This window comes from Sorex araneus, chromosome 2 (genome assembly GCF_027595985.1).
Source record: "Sorex araneus isolate mSorAra2 chromosome 2, mSorAra2.pri, whole genome shotgun sequence".
NCBI lineage: Eukaryota > Metazoa > Chordata > Mammalia > Eulipotyphla > Soricidae > Sorex > Sorex araneus.
In genome coordinates, this window is record NC_073303.1 from 44,230,161 (window position 1) to 44,245,049 (window position 14,889).

Consider the following 14,889-nt stretch of genomic DNA (forward strand, 5'->3'; position numbering starts at 1 on the left):
GAGGAAATCAAATGAGAGGCAAAAAGAAAACCAGATCATTATGATCCAGTGAACAAGGGTACTTTAGGACTATACCATCATATTCAAGGGAGTTGTTCACTAAGTTCTATACCTGTGAGCATGATTCTCAAATCTACTATCTGTTCCCACAGATCTATTCCAGAAAAATGCAGGACCACAAATCTTCCCTTAAACATACTTGGGAGTAGCTGCGAGAGAATTTCAGGAAGATGCAGAGTATGTCTACAGAGGGGTCATCTGACTCTCAGGCCCAGGCCAAGATCAAGCAATCACTGGAAAAGTGGGTACTTGGTGTTTTAGCTATCATCACTTTGTGTGGAAATTCAATTGCAAAACTCAAATGAAAGTACAGATTCTTCTGTTGAGGTTCCCACATATTCCAGGATGATGCAAACCTGAAATTCTCTCTCACAATGCATTGGGAGTGTGAATAGTGTTGAATGCATTCCGGAAGAAAGGTCATTTCCCAGTGGGTTTCGCAGACCCGAAAATAGTGATGGCAGTTAGGAAGAAGGGAAAACAGTGCTCTCCCCCAAAGCTAGACAAGCTCAGGGTCATCTGCAAGAGGATTTTTGATTGCTTTTACCATTGCACCATTGTGAATCTACAAGAGGGTGGGGATATGAGTCGTGGGGTGTGACGGTTGTGGTGATAGATGCCATGTTCCAGAACTCTACTGGACAGAGGACAAGGGCTGCTTCCCTTGCATCATCATGCAAAATTAGAAAACAAGGGCACAGTCTGTAGAAGTTATTTCTTTTTTCTGCATGTATCCTGGTTAATGGCTGAATTTACAGGTGACTTTGCCACACCCCTCAGGCCTCCTCTGTATCCATGGCAGATTGATCTGAGAAGTATTGACTACAAGGACCACCATGTATACGACTTGGTGATAGCTTGCAGATAGCTCTTTTGAGCACTGGAATGTGTGTTCACTGTGCAGGACATGGAGATAAAAACTAACACTCAACTATGTTGTCTTTCCATCAAATTTTCCCTGTGGTGGACCAGATGTAGCAAGCCTTCCATTTACCATAGTCATTGAGTTAGGTACTGGTTTTTCACCGGTAATAGAAGTGCAGCAAGGTAGGAATTGCAGAGCTAGACTCTGATAGGCCAATTCCTCTACAAGGAAGACTCTGATTAGTTTGAATGCAGGACCAGCATCCTTGTCCAAAGTGCTAAGACATCAAGGTTCTAACAGGTACTGTTGCAACTAAGTATATAACCAAGGACAGTTTTTGAATTGTTCTGAAAGGAAGATTGCACAGGTGATGCTCCTAAAAGCACTATAATCAATCTAAACTCAGACATAGGGACAGCTCAAAATTAAACTAAAACAAAAGGAACTTGGTTTAATTGACATAATTTCCAAGAAAAAATTATACCCAAAACATAAAATAAGGAAGAAAATGAGTTAGGATTGGTCATTTGCTTGTGAGAATATTTTTTTACAAAAATAACACCCAGAAGCCTGTATAATATTCCTGATTACAACATAAACTTTTCCTCAGTTTTCAAGGATTCCTGAGTTTATAAACAATGATGGTAGAGCATAATAGATTTTAATAAGGACGATTTCATTCCCATGGAGGCCTTAAAAGCTCCACATATACACCATATTGCTGGTTATTACTCTCCTGAATGCAAAGACTTTTTTTCCCTAACATTCGTATGTCTAGTAGTTGTCTGCATGTAGTCTTTTGCTAGTAACTAAAATAAGAAATCATTCAAATGGGAAAATGGTGAAAGAAAATATTTAAATATGAGCAGTTTTTAAAAGTTTCCAAATAAATTCAAGGTAATTTTGATACAACTGTAATCCAACATCAAGTTTCCTGAGTCTAAGAATGGTGTTCGTTTGGCCCATTATTCAAATCTAAATGTAGCAGGATAAAACAAAGAGATCCAGGTATCCAAACCCACTAATGGCTCTTCCTCACCTTTCTTCACCATGTTACTACTTCTGCCTAGTTGGGGTCCACCCTGTAGAGTGTCATCAACCTTATTAAGGGAGAATTTAGATGCCTCATTATTCCCGACCTGCCATTCCCAAAGAGTAGGACCTTGTTTGAGCTCTTTGCATAGCCAACAGTCCTTTGTATCCGTGTCTTCTTCCCAAAACTGGAAGGTTTAATAAAGCACAACAGCCTACATCGGGCACATGACATCTGTACACATCTAACATAAAATGCTCAAGAAATACATTTGGATATTTAAATGGCATTAAATTTCTTATAATCCTAGAATCTTAAAGAAAATTGACCAAAAACAGCCCACGGTTCTCTTTACAAAGTTCTGCACACAGGAGACAGTGAAGCGTCTCTTGTTTCTGAACACTCAAGGACGTGGCAGAGTGCTTTGTCCACAAATACTCTACTGCACCTGACTCCTTATGGGTAAGATAAGTCAAAGATTGACTAAGAGATGTTCAATCTATTCTTTTTTAAAAAAATTTTATTTAGTTAAAGAACCGTGACTTTAAAAGTTATTGATAGTTGAGCATTAGACATATAATATTTCAACACCAATCCCACCACCAGTGTCAACTTCCCTCCACCAGTGTCCCCATACTCCCTCTCCCAGCCCCATCTGCACTGCCGTCCTGTCACCTTGACAAGCACATTACAAAGCTGCAATCACAGGAATGTTTTAAGTTGTCTTTTAAGTGTTCTTAAAATTATAGTCCTTTCTTCTGGCAGTCTTAATAAACAATTTTCTAAAAATATGTGGAGAGTTCTTCCTTATGTTTATTACTTTATTGGTGTATCACTACTATGTGTACCTTGAGAGAAATTAAACATCAACATTTTTTTAACACGAATTTCAGAGAGAAGGAAAATATGGGTCTTAAAACATAGAATTTAGGGGCCAGAGAGATAATCAGTAAGGCATTTGCCAAACATGTGACTGACCCAGGTTTAATACCCAGCACTGCATATGGGCCCCCTACCACAACCAGGAGTGATCCCTGAACACATGGCCAAGATTAAGCCCTGAACACAGTTAGGGGTGGCCCCAAAACAAAAACAAAATATAAAACATAGAATTAAGGTAGGTATATTAATTAGTAGACTGGAGCGATAGCACAGCGGGTAGGGCGTTTGCTTTGCATGCAGCAGACCCGGGTTTGATTCCTCCATCCTTTTCAGAGAGCCTGGCAGGCTACCAAGAGTATCCTGCCCACACGGCAGAGCCTGGCAAGCTCCCCATGGCGTATTCGATATGCCAAAAACAGTAACAACAAGTCTCACAATGGAGACATTACTGTTGCCTGTTGAAACAAATCGATGAACAACAGGACAACAGTGCTACAGTGCTATATTAATTAGCAGCTAATAAGCTTAAATAATTACCATCTGAGGGTCAGTATTTTGACTTTGGTTTGTTAATATAAAGAGTAATCTGAATGAAATTAACATGAGGTATTTTCCAGGATCATTATTTACATTAAGCATTTCACAACTGTCAAACAATTTCAGGTCACTATCCATAAAAATGTAGCTATTTCTGCCAGAGAAATAACTCAACAGGCTGGGCGCATGCACTTCAGCAGAAAGCCTGGGTTCAATCCCCAGCAGTCCATGATCCCACGGAGCCTACTAATTATATTTTCATTAAAACAGTGCTTAAGTAAAAGGTTATCCATAAATAATTTTAGAATCTAGCTGATGAAGGAGAACATAATCCTACTCAAAATCATGACCCTAAGAATTTGGTCTGCTTTCTAGATTACTACTTCCAGGCATATTTCTACTTCTAACACCAAGAATTGTATCATGAGTGGAGTGTTGTAAATTCCCTCCGGATTCTGATTTTCTGTTTAAAAAGAATAATGCAGTTAAGTACATTTTAAAATAGTAGCCTGATATTAGACTTTCATGTATTACATAACAAACATAAACACTCCATTCCTGGTTATAATAATTTCTGCAGGTTAATAATAAAAGATTTTGGTAGTGTGGCATGTCCGTCAGGGTATTTTTGTCAAGAGAAACTTGTCACAGGCATGAGGAACACAAAAGCCTTTTAAAAACAGTAAGTCCCGACTCCCTATTACCAACAATCAAGGGACAGTCCCTCACTCTGGAAATTCCTGGTCTGTTAACCTCTGTAATCATTCCTTTCTGAAGTAAAATCACAGTTCATTCAAGAGTGCTTACCTGGTAATTTGTGTTCTTGTGCTGAAGTCAAGAGACCTCATTGAACGTAGAACTTCAATGCACCCCAAGTACTGCAGAGAGAAAAGAATGGAAATTATGAGCCCCAAAGGCAGGAAGACGCTATTCTTAAATACAACAAGTGCACTTTTGGAAGTCATGCACATTTCTTAAGTCACATCTTAATTCCATATTCATGGTGTTACTTTGTTTCTGTAGCAGTCCTTCATTACGTATAGCCATAAGATTTCTTAAGGGCTGGGAGATAGTATGGTGGTTAGGGTGCCTGCTAGCCTACACCTGACCCGTTTCAATCTCAGCACCACATCATCCCCCAAGCATAAAGACATATAGCCCCAGAGGCCCCCAGCACTGCTAAGGTGGTCTGGGTGTCTCCAGAAGTGCAAGACCAGAAGAGCATCGCACTCTCTAGCTTTTGTATTGAATCAACTTGACAAGAGTCTCTGGTGGAACTTCCTGAGAAAACCTCTTATACCCAATCTCTCAAAATCTTCCTGAGTGTTTAGATGAAACCACACCTAACTTTTCTGAGACCCAAATTTTTATTTTATTTATAAAATATGTTAAAACTTTAATTAAAGTATAACTTATAGACTTTAATACAGAAATATTTAATGCAGTATTCAAAGACCAATTCAACATATGTCTGTTGTATAAATACCAGCCAAACTTTGTCATTTCAAAAATCATATTTCTAATACTTTATTAGGCATCTAAAGGTTTACAGTTTTAAAAGAAAAATTTAAAAACACTATTTAAAAAATTTTTTAATTTAAATTTAAATTTAAAATTTAAAAATTTAAAAACCAACATGAAACCATTATTTAATAAATTAATCTCTGTCATCCCATTGCTCATCGATTTGTTCAAGCGGGCACCAGTAACGTCTCTCATTGAGAGACTTATTGTTACTGTTTTTGGCATACCAATATGCACAGGTAGCTTGCCAGGCTCTGCTGCGCAGGCTCGATACTCTCAGTAGCTTGTTGGGCTCTCCAAGAGGGGCAGAGGAATCAAACTCAGGTCGGCCTCATGAAAGGCGAACGCCCAACCGCTGTTCTACCGCCCTAGCACAATTAATCTCTAGGTTTCATAAATAAACTAGATCTCTCTCAAAATGCTTTATGTACCAGGAATATAGCTCAAGTGGCATACAGGGTACATGAAAGGCCCTGAGTTTGATCTTCAGCTCCAAATACCGAACATTACTAAGTGTGGCCCTGGTAACCCTAGAGCAACAAGCAACACCAGGTGTGGGTGCTACTTTTTTAAAATGCTGTTTTTTTTCCTCCTGGATATCAGAAAGGCTTTATTTAACAGATTTTAAGAAGTACAATTTTTATACCAAATTTGTGGTCATTGTCTATGAATTAGACAAATGAAAGCATGTGTGAATATAAGGATGTAGCTAAAGCTATACATAAACAGCTTCATTGACAGATACAATAGTGGTATTCTCAATCTTTAGAGAGTTTGAATGAACACATGTTTTATGCTGATGACTTTAATTGTCAGTTTAGTAGGAAGAGGTTTTGTAGACTAGTATCAAAAATTTGATTTGAATTTGAGTCTGACTTTGTCATATCTGTTGTGTAACTTTGAGCAAATTTTAAACTTCTTTCAACATAACTCTCCACCCCTATAAATGTTACTGTTTGTCTGACCACTGCATGGCTACATTGAATAATCACCAGTATGTGACAACACCATCATATATGTGCATTCTATGGCCAATGAGTAGAATGAATTATATTACCACTAACATTGCACATTGTCCTGTGATTACAGGCTCATGTGAAAACCAGGACTATGTAATCACCACCAAAGTCACAGAACTACACAAATACCATCACCAAACACCAAGTTATGTGAATCCCATGAACTCATCACAAGGGACCACCTCCAACAAAACTGCAGTGATCTGAGGCCCATGATCATTAATGAATACCATCAGAAGCATCAGAGAATGATCTGAACACCACATCAGCCTCATAGCTCTGGGACAAGCAGGGTCAGCTTCAGAACTCTATGAGTAATGACCCACTGAGTTGCAATTAGGTGAAAACTAAGATGAACTTCAGAAGATATATGGTGAGCAAAACTGGCACTGTACAGTGAATATATGTGAACAACATGATCAAACTCAAGAGTTTTAGGGATAGCACCAGTAACAATGTCAAAAGATGACATCAATGCACTACAACAGTTGCAAATTATGTGTATGTAAACAATACCAGATGACAGGTACATTGGTGTCCAGTACAGTGTCACAAAGCTACTTGTGAAGATAACTAATAATGTAGTTATGGGAATACCACCATGACCATTAAACTATACCAGGACCCATATTATTGGATTATATGACCATTATAACTAATATTAGGATTATGTAAATACCAGAACTAACACCAAGGGCTATGTGACTACTATAGCCGGCACCACAGGGCTATGTAACTACCACAACTGACATTGCAGCACCACTTGGATCCTGTCATTTCTAAACTACTATTGCAATTTTGTAACTGCCATGAAAAAAATCATAGTTTAGTGAAATCATCATCATAAAGGTAATATACTGTGGACACAGCAAGCACCAATGTTGCAGAGTTGCATAAATACCACCAAACTGCATAATTATGTCAATACCATGACAAATGTCACAGGGTAATATAAACACCTCTACCAGCTAGAATTTTGTGGATACCAATGTGACAGATATAACCACCAACACCCCAAAAGTTGTGTATATGAACTCTGAATAATAACACTGTGATTGTTGGTTATGTGAACACCACCAACAAAAGTAAGAGAAAGCTATGGAATTCCATGGCCCACATTGTTATGTTGGCACCATCACACAGGTAAGTCAGTACTTCACTACTCTCACTGAGTTCTATGAAATCAACTGCCACTGCCATCAGCAAGTGATATGGTTACTACTATATCGCAGTGCTATATGAATGTATGAGAGTCTCCTGCCCGCACGCCTGGCTGTCTTCCCCGGGGCCCCTCAGAGGGGATGGGCTCCAGCTTCCCTCCCCATCCTGAGCAGAGCTCCTGGCGGCCAAAGAATCTGGTTAAAGCCATGCTGGAGGCCCCTCTCCACACGTTCGCACAGGCCTCATGGATGAAGGTACGGGCAGAGGAACCCAGGTATGTGTAATCCCATCAACGGCCAACATCCAGAGAGAGACTTAAAAGCAAGCTCTCAGAAGCACGCAGCCGTCTTAGCCTTCTTCTCCCTCTGGGAGAAACTGGCAATCCTTCTGAGAGTTTCCTGCCCACATGGGACAGCCTTGCAAGCTTCCCATGGTGTATTCATATGTAAATCCAGTAACAAGCTGGATCTCATTCCCCTGACCCTGAAGAGCCCCCAGTGCAACATCATTAGGAGGGCCGAGTTGAGATGGACTTCTACGATCTCAGGGAAAGAACGAAATGAGATGTTACTGAGCCCGCCCGAGAAATCATTGATTAATGGGATTTCGTGATATGAATGTATACCACCACAATTGATAAGCTCACAACTCTCTTCACACACCTGTGAATACAAGTAATACGGTTACCACCATATTCACATAGTACATAAGTACATACATCCCACAACCAATGATGCAATTCCTCAAAGGACCTCACCACCCATATCTAAATAAGTTTATTTCTCTCTGTCCACCAAAATACAATTAACATAAATCTCTGGAATTTTTTCCTCCTATACTTAAAAGTATCTAATTTTTGCTTGAAGTTACATTTTCTTCATATCAAATAGGTTTACATGATTCCTCTCCCTGTTTATTAGGTACTTGTATTTCTATTTTCCTGTTGACTACATGTCTTTAACCCAATCTTCTATGAGATTTCTTTGTGTCTTTCGCAAGTTAGTGGAAAATTAATCCCCTATTAAATTAGTTTTTCTTCAATGCTTTCAACATTTTATCTAACACAAACCATTACTATAGTGATACTGTAATTACTCTAATCACATACAATCACATGTTCTATTTTTCATAGGATGATCTTTAGAAACAGTCTCCTAAATTTTATTTTAATTTTATATATTCAGCTTTTTGTATTCACTTATTCAAGTACCTTATTTAATGCTTTTTATTTAGTTTTTAAATGTTTATAATTCTTCTATAGGACATAGATTGAGTAATAATGCTCAGCCTCCAGATGTTATTTATATACATTCCACTGATTTTAAAAGTCATCCATTTCTTCCTAAACTGATGTCCCAACTATATTGGATTCCTTTTCTGTATGAACCTTTGCCTGAATTTTATCCCATTACACCTCTTTAGTCAATTCCCATGTCCCTTGCTTATATTCTTTTTTAAGAATTTTTAAATTAATATTAGAATATGCCCACAGAATGGGAAAGAATATTTACCCAATATCCATCTGATAATGGATTAATATCCAGGATATACAAGACACTAGTAGAATTGTACAAGAAAAAAAAAAACCCAACCCCATCAAAAATAGGGAGAAGAAATAAACAGAAGTTTCCTCAAAAAAGAAACACAAATGGACAAAGGGTACATGAAAAAATGCTCCACATTGCTAGTCATCAGGGAGATGCAAATCAAAACAATGAAATATCATCTCACACCACAGAGACTGGCACATATTCAAAAGAACAAAAGTGACATTTGTGACATTTGTCATAGTATTGACATAATTATGCAGTTTGGTGATATTTATGCAACTCTGCAACACTGGTGCCTGCAGTGTCCACAGCGTATTCCCTTTATAGTGATGATTTCACTAAACTATGATTTTTTTCATGGCAGTTACAGAATTGCAATAGTAGTTTAGAAATGACAAGATCCAACCAGTGCTAGCATGGATGTGGGGAAAGGGACGCTCCTTCACTGTTGGTGGGAATGCCAACTGGTCCAGCCTTTCTGGAAAACAATCCTTCAAAAACTAGAAATTGAGCTTCCATATGACCCCACAATACCACTTCTGGGAATATATCCTGAAGATGCAAAAAAAAGGCACAGTAGAAATGACATCTGTACCTATATGTTCATTGCAGCACTGTTCACAATAGCCAAAATCTGGAAACAACCTGAGTGCCCTAGAACAAATGACTGGTTTAAGAAACTTTGGTACATCTACACAATGGAATACTATGCAGCTGTCAGGAGAGATCCATTGCTTATAGATGGATAGACATGGAGAGTATAATGCTAAGTGAAGTGAATCCGAAAGAGAGGGACAGACATAGAAGGACTGCACTCCTCTGTGTAGTATAAAATAACGTAACATGAGGTTGACACCCAAGAAATGTAGATACAAGGCCCAGGAAGATTGCTCCATAGCTGGAAGACTGCCTTATGAGTAGAGGGGAGAAGGCAGCTGGAATAGAGAAGGAATCACTAAGAAAATGATGGCTGGAGGAATCGGTCGGGATGGGAGATGTGTGCTGAAAGTAGATAATGGACCAAACATGATGACCTCTCAGTATCTATATTGCAAGCCATAATGCCCAAAAGTCATTGCTGGTGCCCGCTCAAACAAATCAATGAGCAACGGGATGACAGTGACAGTGACAGTAACAAATAAATCTCACAATCGAGTTGACAGTGAATGCCCAAAAGTAGAGAGAGAGTATGGGGAATATGTCTGCCATGGAGGCAGGGGGAGGGTGGGAAAGGGGGTATAACAAGGGTACTGGTGGTGGGGAATGTGCACTGGTGGAGGGATGGGTGTTTAATCATTGTGTGATTGTAACCCAAACATGAAAGCTTGTAACTATCTCATGGTGATTCAGTAAAAGTTTTTAAAAATACTAGAATATGAACTCAACCCAAGTAGCCAACAACAACAGATGAGTGGATGACAAAAATATAATATACATACAAAATAAAATACTGTGCAGTTACAGGGAATTATGAAATCATGCAATTCACTGTAATTTGGATGTAACTTGAAGATAACTGGAGCTAGAAGATAACTTGTTAAATGAATTAAGGACAAATACAGTATAATTTCACTTACCTGTGGTATGCAGAGTAACAGGACAAGAATTATAAAATATCAAAAGGGATACCTAGATTATCCTTGACCATAAGATTATAGAAATTATAAGAACAAGGAAAGAAAGAAAGAAAGAAAGAAAGAAAGAAAGAAAGAAAGAAAGAAAGAAAGAAAGAAAGAAAGAAAGAAAGAAAGAAAGAAAGAAAGAAAGAAAGAAAGAAAGAAAGAAAGAAGGAAGGGTGGAAGTAGGAAGAGGTGGACAGGAGGTAGCAGTGACAAGGGTCTGGAATATCAGTGAAATAGAGCTTTGGTATATGTATATACCTCAGTCACAGACCCCAGAGTGCTGTAATTATGAGCTCTGAATTACACTAGCCAAGCTTTAAAATGTGCCTATTGGGACCCTATGGCACATACCTTACATAAGGTTTACACAAGTTTAATTCTGTAACCACACAGAATCCCTCAAGACTCCGGGGAGATCTCTGTGAACAGAGCCAAGAGTGAGACCCACACACAGTTAGGGAAGTACCTGTTAAGGAGTTAGATTAGGGGATGGAAGTAAACATGGGAACACTGGTGGGGAAAAGGGACACTGATGGGGGCATTCATATTGGAACGTTAGTGGCATTGTATGTCAGAAACTCTATTTTTAACCACTCTGTTTTGAACAACTTTGCAAATCATAATGCCTTATTTTTAAAGCTTTTAAAAATTACTTTGTGATGTTCCCCCACACCTCAAAAACTATTTGGATTCCAACAAAAGTGCCACACACATTACCTTGTAAAGAACTTATTTTGCTATAAACTTTTTATCCAAGCAATGAGCATAGTGTCTATTTCAGATACTATTTGTTGCATTTAATGAGATGTCATGGTCCTTAAAGGCTAGATAGATAGACAGATAGACGAACAGATAGATAGATAGATAGATAGATAGATAGATAGATAGATAGATAGATAGATAGATAGATAGATAGATAGATAGATAGATACTATGCTTTTTCTTTTCCAGTGTATTCCAAGGCATTTTTTAAAGTTTTGCCCACCACTAGGAAGGAGAGTTGGGGTTTTTTCAATCCCATGTCTACCCAATTTTCGCAAACAGAAAGAAAAAGCTATCGATTTGGGATGTAAGGAAAAGAACAGTCAATCAATAGCCTCCAAAGATGTGGGGAAAAAAAAGGAGTTATACAAGCTGGACCAGGGAACTCACAAAACTCCCAGAACTGAGGAAAGCTTTCCAGCACCAAAGAGAGTAAAACACAAAAGAAAGTGTATGGGCTGGAGAGAAGGTACAGAGGTGCTGACTTGCATGCAGCAGACTATGGTCCAATCAATCCCAGAATCACATACTGGCACTGCCAGGAGTGAATCACTCTGAGCACTGCCAGGAGTGATCCCTGAGTACAGCACCAGAAGTAAGCACCGAACACTGCAGGGTGTGGCCTTAAAGCAATAAATAAATAAGAGAATAAAAATAAGAAAGTATAAAGCCTCAAAATTTAGATCTAGGAGATTGACACGGCCCCTCTCCTCCTTAAAGACTATGATCCGGGAAGTCTACTAACCCGTTTTGGCATCCAGAGACTTCTTATAGAAATGCATCTAGACTGTGAGCTGAGCTACAACCCCATGCTGCCCAGGGAGGAGGAAGGATTTTCTCTCCCAACGCTTTCTTTCTACGGGGAAGATAGCAGCAGCAGCAGCAGCAGCGCCCACATGGTGTCCGCCATTCTCTAGAACTCACAACCCAGAGGTTTCTGGACTCCACTTGCAGTCTCACTGACTGCTGGATTCTGCTGCTGCAGCTTTTCCTGGACAGTGACTTATTTTGACTCTTCTGAACCAGGAATGTTTCCTCCTACTCCTCTCTCCTGCCAAGTTCAGGAAACTGACTAGACATTCTTTCCACATGGGTTATAGCATGGCAATATTGAATGGTATTGTTGCTGCTCTTACTGTAGCATGGTGTCTCACGTAAATCCACACTGAAGCAAAGTCATGATGACTCCCAACAGTAGAGAAGAATATCACTGCCTACTCGGAGGTCAGGAAATCCTGCAGTTTGCTGACATGTCATATATGTCATGACATCACTATTGAGGGTTTTATATAAGCATTGATCTAAACCGAAGAAGCATTGGGAAGATCTGAATGTTGTTTCAAGTAATTTCTGAAAAGTGTAAAATGTTTACCTTATCTTTTTTACTTGTGTTTGTCTAGATATGTTGTAAAAAACATTTTAATGAAAATCAAACTTGAAAACATGAATACAGGACAATGCCTATTTTTCATTGTATATGCTACATTTTTTGCTAATAAATGCTATTACACTTAAGTGAGAGAAATATTTCTTATTTATTCAAAGAACAAACAATGCCTGCTACATTTTATAGAAACTACTTTCTGATCATAATGGTTAGTTTTTGATATTCATATAATCAACTGAAGGTACATTTATATTTTTAACGGGATAAAATATAGTTCCATGTTTTTACATATTTTCCTACTAATTTGAGTTTTATATTCCTAAGGTTGTTAAATCTAGATAAACATAACTGTTCTGTAAACCTAATACCATTGTATTTTGGTGTTTTTTTTTTTTAAACACACTATAGTAAATAAAAAGTGAAGTTATTTTTAACAAAAAAAAATGGCTGCAGGGGCTGGAGAGATAGCACAGCGGGTAGGGCGTTTGCCTTGCACGCGGCCGACCCGGGTTCAAATCCCAGCATCCCATATGGTCCCCTGAGCACCGCCAGGGGTAATTCCTGAGTGCAGAGCCAGGAGTAACCCCTGTGCATCGCCAGGTGTGACCCAAAAAAGAAAAAAAAAAAAGAAAAAAAAATGGCTGCATTGGGCAAATTATTTAACTATTAAAATATTGTCAAATTTGAAACTTCACTATTTCTGTTTTCATGGTTCCAAATATATATCTTAATATATATGGTTACTGTGACAGAACTTCTGTTACTTTTGTCTTTCAATAAATTTAAACTTGAAATTTTTATATATAGAAATGCTTGAACTGGTTTTTTTAAACTCAAAAGTAAATTTTTGATAGTATGCAGACAAATAAAATTTTGTGTAGTTTACTAATTTTCCTGTTTAAATGTTTTTCAGTTATGCTTTTTTGTTTTTATAGCAGTTGACTTTACGTTATTCTTTTCTAATCATCTGTTTTAAAAGTCACCTAAGTTTTAGAAAGATAAACTATTTAAAATGCTGTTTTTCCAAGCCATTCAAAATCTTCTGTTAGCAAATTTTCTATAGCAAAAATGTTTATCCAGAATAAATGGGTATTATATATGTAAGAAAAAATTTAGATCTAAAAGTTCCTGCATCTGCCTCAAAGGAATTTCATGTAAAGAAAAGGAAAATATAGAGGGAATATTTGAAAATGAAAGAACAAAATATCTACTGTGGGAGGAAAACAAGAGTTTTATGTTTTCAAAGTTTCTGTATTTCAAGAAAAAATGTGGGGTGGAAAGATCCACTTGTAGACACGCAGCAGCTCAGTTTCCAGACAAAAGGATCAAAAGAGAAACATCGTGAAAGACTTCGGTGATGGAAGAAGAAAGCAGGTTCCTTACAAAGGAAGTTTCTCCTCAGCCCCAATTGTAAGGAGACAAATAGCATCTTCCTGAGTCTGGAGAAGCCAAGCATTCAGCCAGGAATCTCATTTCCACCCAAACTGGCATTCATGTGGGAGGGCAAAGGAGGACTCAGAAAGCTATCCACCCACAGACACTCTGAGAGAATATTCCAGAAAAACAATGAATACAAAAAGACGAGAATGTGGGCTAAAAGCAACAATTATTTAAAAAAAAAAAAAAGAATCAACAAAAGCTATGGGTACACCTTATTCCTTAATATTTATTGAGGCATAACTTTAAATATATATTTTTACAATGACGGAGAGGTAAAATCTCAGGAAATCTAAAATATACAGGTATACAAAAGAAGCTAAGAGAAGAAGAAAATATTCCAGGGCTTCTGAGTTTTGTGAAAGCAGGTTTAGTACTGAAAATATAACATTATGCACATGAGCAAAAAAATTGCAAACCACTGAAACATAAGAACAGGATAACTGACTTTCAGACAAAATAACTCAGCCAGCAAAACAAAGGGTGGGGGCAGGAGCAGAAAAGGCATAAAGAAGAGAAAGGGAAAAAATTAACACAAACCATTAGTAATAAGCCCAGACACCTCTCGAGGTCTTTTTAACCCAGTAATCACAGCCATTGTGAATAGTTAACCCTCCACCCCACCCAATTAAAGTGAAAGACTTTAACACAATACATACAAGAATACATGTTCGTTTAAGTGACAGTGACTATACCAGGAAATATAAGACAGATTCTAATTCAGGTAAATTCTAGCAAAGGAACTCAAGTCTGGACTAGAGAGACATCGTACAGTGGTTAGGGAGTCTGCCTTGCACATGACCAGCCTGTGTTCAATCCCTGGCACCCCACAGATCCTCCAAACACCAAGAACCACCAGAACTGATCAGGGAGAGAGGAGTCAAAAGTAAGCCCTGAGCACAACCAGGCGGGATCCCAAAACAAACACAAAAAGAAAGAAGAGCTATAATGGAAAATATTTTATTTACAATCACATGTTGAAAAAAATGAAATAAATTTAAAAAGAAATGTGGAATCCAGGGGATAACAGTTAAGTGTCTGCCTCCCAAG

General features: G+C 38.1%; 1 protein-coding gene across 3 annotated transcripts in view; it reads right to left on the reverse strand.

Annotated features, from left to right (window-relative positions):
- Nucleotides 1-14,889, reverse strand: part of SHC3 (SHC adaptor protein 3) — a 156,924-nt gene that overhangs the window by 94,130 nt on the left and 47,905 nt on the right. For all 3 annotated transcript variants that reach the window (XM_055129261.1, XM_055129262.1, XM_055129263.1), the window contains exon 3: nucleotides 4,185-4,255. In XM_055129261.1, the coding sequence (XP_054985236.1) occupies nucleotides 4,185-4,255 (71 nt within the window). The remainder of the gene's footprint in view (nucleotides 1-4,184; nucleotides 4,256-14,889) is intronic.